General features: G+C 56.4%; 1 protein-coding gene across 2 annotated transcripts; it reads right to left on the reverse strand.

The window, feature by feature from the left end:
* Window positions 1-4,248: 4,248 nt before the first annotated feature.
* Rassf7 (Ras association domain family member 7) lies at window positions 4,249-7,048 on the reverse strand. 2 transcript variants are annotated; one of them, XM_032891486.1, is made up of 6 exons: window positions 6,968-7,048; window positions 6,058-6,188; window positions 5,187-5,899; window positions 4,892-5,014; window positions 4,734-4,815; window positions 4,249-4,624 (listed from the first exon to the last, which is right to left on the reverse strand). In XM_032891486.1, exons 2-6 carry the CDS (start codon window positions 6,179-6,181, stop codon window positions 4,593-4,595), a joined length of 1,074 nt encoding a protein of 357 aa, XP_032747377.1. In that variant the 5' UTR covers window positions 6,182-6,188; window positions 6,968-7,048; the 3' UTR covers window positions 4,249-4,592. The 2 variants fall into 2 exon arrangements, with proteins under 2 accessions (XP_032747377.1, XP_032747378.1); XM_032891487.1 differs by having other exon boundaries at window positions 6,675-6,979.
* Window positions 7,049-7,058: the final 10 nt, after the last annotated feature.

Raw genomic sequence — 7,058 nt, forward strand, 5'->3', positions numbered from 1 at the left:
GATGATCTCTGCCTCAGAAGCAAGAGAGCAGCTGATGCATCTTTTTTTTTTTTTTTAAGATTTATTTATTTTGTGCATGTGAGTACATTGTAGCTGTCTTCTGACATACCAGAAGAGGACATCAGATCCCATTACAGATGGTTGTGAGCCACCATGTGGTTGCTGGGAATTGAACTCGGGACTTTTGGAAGTCAGTGCTCTTAACCACTGAGCTATCTCTCCAGCCCCGCAGCTGCTGCATCTTATTGAGTGATTGAGAGCTAAATGCCTCATGTTTTCTCCACAGGAACAACCTGGGGTGATGGAAGTGTGTAGGGAAGGAGGTCTCTTCTGGCTGCACCTCCATCGCATTGCTTTGGCTCTCCTCCTAGGAGTCCAATAAATGACCTTGGAACTTTGGCCTATTTCTCAAAAGACAGGGGCAAGCTCTTTGAGAGCCCAGCGCTCAACGGGACTCTCCCTCCAAGAGTAGATCGCTTACACGGAGTGGAGCGACAAAGGCAAATCTCACCGTAGAGAAGGGAGTCCCCGAGGCCAAACCCCTAAGAGCTCCAGGCAAGTCAGAGACAGAACCCCCTTTCACAGCCAGATGGACACATATCTTTCAGGATCTACAGGGTCTGGAGAAAGGCAGAGGCGTACGTGCCTCCCGAGGGCACGGTGTCCCTGGCCTTCCAGGCCACCCCTGGGCCATTGCCAGGAATACGTGCGCCTGGAGAGTTGTGAGTTCCCGAAGAGGAGCAGTTCTTCGACTGGGTAGGGGAATAACCGACCCGCCTAAACATCAGTCTGGGAGGCGGGGCTGTTGCTTCTTTGCCTCAAAGGGCCTCCCTTGCCCAGCTGTCTCATTGCGCTGCCCCGGTGAAGCATCCCACTATCAGGGAGCAGAGCCAACTCCAGGCCCAAATGCAGAAAGCCTGGGCCGTACCACCGCTCGAGGGAAGGACATGCCTTGGATTGTACCAACGCCCAATCACAGGGAGACACTGTCCAGCGAGGCCGCCCTGCAGGCCCCGCCCAGCAGGTGGCAGCCCCTCCCCAAGCCGACGTGCAGAAAAGAACGCGCCGGCCTCGCCCGCGAAGGGTTGCTCGGCGGCGGGCGGGGTGTGATGCCTCCCCCTCGTGTTCACTGGCTGCAGCCCTGCAGGGTGGGCCCTACTAGACCGGCTATTGGCTGCAAGATAGGTTATTTGCATATGGGGCGGGGTAACCGGACCCAATTGGGGCCCGCCTTGGGTGTGAGTGTGGCCACTGCCGCCACTGAAGTTGATCCAAGAGCTGGCTATGGCCCTGCGCTGGGGTCGCAGGTGAAATAGAAGGGTTACAAGGTTGGCGGATGGGGGAGCACCTTCGAGGCTGCCTTTCTCAAGGGGACATGGGGATTGGGCGGGACAAGAGAGGAGTGGCTCTGTTGCCCAAGTTAGAGGTGATGAAGGCGAGGGGCGAAGAAGGGGACCCTCTACTTGCCCACCCACCGGGGCAGTCCCTCCAGGCTCAGGACAGCCACTGCCCACAGCACACTGCGTTGCTCCGGACCCACTGTGCGTGTGACAGCGGCTGATCTGTCCCTGGGCAGCGCGAACCCCTGGCCCTTCAGTGACCCGAGTCTGGGCGGCAGGCAGGAGGTCACTCTGGGGCGGAGGAAGGGCACCTGGTTCAGAGAGACAGGGTAGTGGGCCACTAGAAAACTGTACCTACAGACAGGCCTGCCTGTGGGAGCCCAGCTGAGACAGGTTGGGCTGGGGGCTTCTGTGCCCTGTACCTTGTAGGATTGAGCGTGGGCCAGACACCTTCCTGGAGCGAACTTTCTTCTTTTTTTTTTTTTTTTTTTTTTTTTGGAGCTGGGGCCCGAACCCAGGGCGTTGCGCATGCTAGGCCAGCGCTCTACCACTGAGCTAAATCCCCAACCCCAACGAACTTTCTTCTTATGTGTATTAAGGTTCCAGGTTGTGCAGTCCCAAGAAGAGCCACTGTCGAAGTCATCAAGCCCAGAAACTCTGGGCAGGCACAGATGTGAGCCTCAGCCAACAGAACCAGAGCCTACAAGACCCACCTCCTGAGGGCCAACTCCAGGAAGACAGTGGCAGCTTGAATGCTTCTGCCTGTTTCTGCCACTTTCAGTGAGGAAGTCAGTACCATGGATCTCACAGGCTCCTGGAACAGGCCTTTCCCAGGGGCACTCCTGCTAAGTGTTCTCAAGTCCACCTGAAAGTGGAAAAGGTTATCCAGGGAAGCTATAGGCCAGGACATCTGTAGCCAGTCCAGTCCCTGAAGATGGAGGGTTAGTTTCTAGACTGACATTGGCATCAAACTGAGAGTGCTCTGTAGATGGGGAGGGTTATGGAGCCTCTGGGTGGAGAAACTGTGAAGCTGACTGTTGTTGGTGAGCTACTTGCTGGAGAGATCCTCTGAACTAGAGTTTTTTTACTTCTTTGCTGAAAAACAACAAGGCCACTGAGACTAGGTGGAAGCCTAGCAGAGCCTGGCCCTGACCTCTGGCTGGATTGCCCAGACAAGGCTACCTCACACTGACAGCTGGTAAGGTCCTTGCATCATTCCGCCAGGTCCTGCCCTGCCAGGGACCAGACATTTGTGGGCAGCTTGTCTGTTCTTTGCTTCAGCATACATTACACCATTGTTTCCAAAGTAAAGTTACAAAATTGCAAAGTAAACTTTTCATTAATTCAAAGGTTTGCGTTGGGGTTCAAAGTGGTCTAGCGACTGTTTGGAGTATGGGAGTCTGTCCACTTGAAAACAGCCACAGAGGGGCAGAGCTCTACCAGCTTTCCCCTCAAAGCATAGTGGCCACCTGAAGAAGAGGGCTTGGAAGATTCTTCAGTGCCACGAGGAACAGCATATGACAGGCTGGACCTGGCCTGGGCAGGGGCCTCAGGAGAAACAAGCACTTTTCAGGACGGACGGAGCAAGTGGTGTTTGCTAGGCAACGTGTGACAGACTCAATGAGGATACAGCTTAGCCCTGCCTAGCTCCCTATGTGGGGTGGCCTCTGGGTACCGCATCCACTAGTCTGCGTTTAGCTTGGGGAGATGGGCTTAGAACCAGTGCCAAGAAGTCTATTCAACTCTCCTGCATGTGGCTAGGGCTTCAGGAGGGGGATCAGGTTCCTCAGATCCGTCTTCCCATCAGGGACACCCTAGTAGCTTTTGCACTCTATGATCCACTCTGTGTGACCTTTTGCTTGACCCTGCCTTTCTGGGGCCACAGGTTAGGCAGGTCTAGGCTCAGGCTGGAATGCAGACAGGAGCATTCTGGCCTGCTGCTGACACCAGATCAGGAGCCTCCCTCTGCTGCCTATCCTCTCCCCTTCCCTGTTTCCTCCTTCAGGCAAGAATATGGTCTGCTGGGCAGTGGCGGTACATGCCTTTAATCCAGCACTGGGGAGGCAGAGGCAGGTGGATACAGCCTAGTCTATATCATGAGTTACAGAACAGCCAGGGCCACACAGAGAACATTAAAGAAAGAAAATATGGTCTTCCTTGTGCCTCACAGGAGTGAGCTCCCAGTGACCCTGTCTGCTGAGCAGCTAGCTCTCTTTAACTCACATGGATGGCTTCCTTGCTCCTCCATTGCAGGATTTTCACACCCCCTTTCTGTCTGACCCAGAAGAAACGGGGGACACTGAACCTAGCTGAGGAGCCAGCTGGAGAGAAAGCTGAGCTGATCCCAAATGTCCTTGTTAATATGGTGTACCCATCTTGTCACCCATGGTTTTGATCCTCACAAAAATCTCCAGCCTCAGGAGCTAGGGGTAACCAAGATTTTGAAAAAGGTGACTATCAGCTCAAGAGCCAAAATAGCATCCTTGCCCCAATGTCAAAGCTGGAGGCTAACAATCAGGCTTCACACTCACCCTGAGAGGGACAACCCTACCCATTTCATGCCCATATCTACCCTGGGGCTAACAAAGTTTTCCAGGGAAAATTCCCTGGGCCTAGCCAACCCAGAAGTCACAAACTTGACCTAGGAGTCCAGGACTCGCCCCCACAAGTTCTCAGCAAACCTGATGGGCAGGTCTGGCTTGTCCTGGCATCATCAGTTCCTGATGCTGGTGGCACACAGGCCAAATGAGGAAAGCCAAGGACGAAGGGTCCAGGGGGTTACAAATAAATACCCTAGGAGCACTCATAGCATGGGGCCCTGGGAGCTACAGTGCTTTCTTGGGAACCCAGCAGTAGCCACCATGTGGGCCTCAAGTTCTGAACTGCACACAGTACCCAGTAGCAGGACTTCAGGACACCCTTAAGCACCTTTGGAAGGTGATTTATTGAGGTTTGTCAGGGGAAGGAAGGCAGCACACACAGGATGAATACACTATCCACACACTTCTCTCCATGCCTTTGGGGCCTGGTAAGTTCTGAACTGTGCCCATTTATTACTTCTTCAGGGGACTTGGGAGATTTGGAAAAGATCAGGGTAACAGTTGCCAGCACTCCTCCCTCCTGAAGCAGAAACCGCAGGACATCATAGCCTTGGGGAAAGAATCCTGTGATCATACTCTCCTACTATCCAGGTTGCTCATCCCAGCTGTGCTGGCTCATCTGTCTTCATGAGCCCGACTTGGGCAGGAACTGCTACCTCCAGGAGCTCTGCCTCATGGGGGGAACTGTGGGGAAGACACAGGCTGAATGGGCTGAGACCAGAGCTGGGCCCTTCCCGTGGATGGGGGTGTGTGTGTGTGGAAGGGTGGGGTGGGGGTAGGGAGAGAAACATACCCTCAGGACTCAGGCTGGACACTAGGATGTGGCTCTGGGGGACTCCCTGGAGGAGCTCTTCTCTAGTTGGAGGAGGAAGGTCCTGTGGGGAAAGCAGGTCAGCTGAGGACTAGACTAGGGTAGCCCCCACCATCACCTCTTCCCAGAACTACTCTGACCTGTGTGCTAGTTCTATCCAGCTGTGGGGGCGGTGGCAACGCAGCCCCTGTCTGCTGGATGAACTGTTGCAGGTTGCACTGCCGGAGTTCCCTGTTCAGCTCCTCCAGCTCCTGGACCTGGGCCTGGGGGTACACAGGACCTTCAGAAACAAGGCCACGGCCTTCTTTTCCACATACGGCATGCTCCCTGGTCTGATTCTATATCAGATCCCCAAACTGCCGGTGTAGCAGGTGGAGAGTTGAGACTGGCTGTGTGGCAGGTAGGGAGGTGACAGGGATCTAGATCTGGGCTCACCTGCAGGGCGTGCTCAGCAGCCTCCAGTGCCTGGCTCACCAAGGCCAAGGTGCCCTGCATCTCCAGACTATGCCGCTCCTGGATGGCCAGGTCCTGGCGTAGGCGCTCAGCAGCAGATGCTGTAGCTGAAGGAGGACCAGGGGCCTCAGCAGCCAGTCGAAGCTCTGCCTCCAGGGCACAGGCCTGGGCATCTAGGGCCTCTAGCCGGGCAGCATGCTCAGCAGTAGCTGCACTCAGCGCCTGCAGGCGTGCCTGCCCCTCCTGCTCCCTGGCTTGTTCTCGTTGCAGCTCTTGCTCCCAGAAGGCCTCATGGCCCAACTCCTCAGTATTCCTCTGTATCCTGAGTTCTAGGCTCTGCAGGTCTGCAAAGCAGTCTGGGATGGGTCCTACCAGGGCTGTAGGCTCAGGGACAGATGGGCTGGGGACCAGCCTGGGACATCCAAGGTTGAAGGTTAGTGGTTTGCGTGGCTCACGGCCTGGTGTTGCCCCTGCCTTCGGGGGAAGGCTGGCACGAACTGGGCATCGTTCTGGAGGTGGACAGTTGTCTGAGGAGGGCCTCCCAGACAGGCTGGGCCCTGTCCGCCTCAGGACAAACTGGACATCATTGGCAAACTGTCCACAGGTGGCCTGGGCTCCCACTGGACACTCCTGTGGCAGCAGCTGTCGTTCCTTCTCCCTAAGACGCTGCACAAGGACAAATCGACCTGTCTGGCCTATGGAGGAGAGAAGGATTTAGCCAATGTCCCCTCCTCTATCTCCTAGCTTGAAGAATAGAGCAGTCAAAAGGGAGTCAACCCCACCCTCCTTGGAAGGAAGATGCTGCTGGACCACAGCCCCACCGGTTTAGTTTCTTCATCCCCAGGGAACTCACCTATAGCTTGGGCCAGCGCAATGACCACTTCTTGGCAGGTGGTCTGTTCTGAGACCCCACAGACCACCCGCTGGATGCCATCCACCCATACCTTCAGCTCCATGGCCACAAGCTCCAAGACCATCCCTGTCCTGTGGGGAGGACACAGGCTATAAGATCAGGCCAGGTCTGCCTTCACCATAGCCTGGCCTTCCTCTTCTCTTGGCTTGCCACAACAACTGGCTCAGGACTGTGGCCCTTCAGCCCTGCCCTCCTGTGCCCAGCCCCACCCGCAGGCCACACATTCCTGGAGTGGCTGGGGAACTAGTTTGGAACCTCATGAGCATTTTGAGGCGTCCCCTCCTTCACCAGCCTCCTCTTGCCCCACCCACCCCACTCCAGGAACAGGGCGAATCATTAACCAGGTCCAGGTTTTCCTGTCCCCCGGTCACCTGGCTCAAAGGCCACTACCCTTTTCACGCGGGCGGCCGTCCCCAGGCACCTAGTAGCGATTATATGCAAATACAACGCCGTCCACAGTCATGGAAACGCCCCCCAGGGAAGGAACAGTCTTGGGCCTGGGAGAAGCTGAGAGTCACAACTCAAGACAGACCTCCAGCTCCGAACCGACCCCAGACCTGAGGAACTCTCTCTGGCCCCTGCCAGTCCTCGGTCAGCCTCCGCAATCCCTCCCGTTCAGCCAGTGCTCTGGGTCCTGGTGGTCCCGCCCCACTGGGGAGGGGGGCAAAGCCCGCCTCACGGCTGATCCCGGGCAGCGCGGGATCCAGACGTCCCACTCCGTAGCGGACAGATGCAGGTGCAGCACAGCCACTACGCGTCCCTTCACCCAGATCCGCTTCTCCTCGGTCGAAGACGGCTCCCTGGTGCCGCGCCCAGTGCTCAGGAGTCTCGAGAACCCGGCATAGCTCACCTGGGTACTTGCCGGCCTCCGGGACTTAGGAGCTTCGGTGCCGCCTCAACCTGCTGTCCTAGCGCCGCGGCGCGCCCAACCTCACGGCCTC

Source organism: Rattus rattus, chromosome 2 (genome assembly GCF_011064425.1).
Source record: "Rattus rattus isolate New Zealand chromosome 2, Rrattus_CSIRO_v1, whole genome shotgun sequence".
Classification (NCBI taxonomy): Eukaryota; Metazoa; Chordata; class Mammalia; order Rodentia; family Muridae; genus Rattus; species Rattus rattus.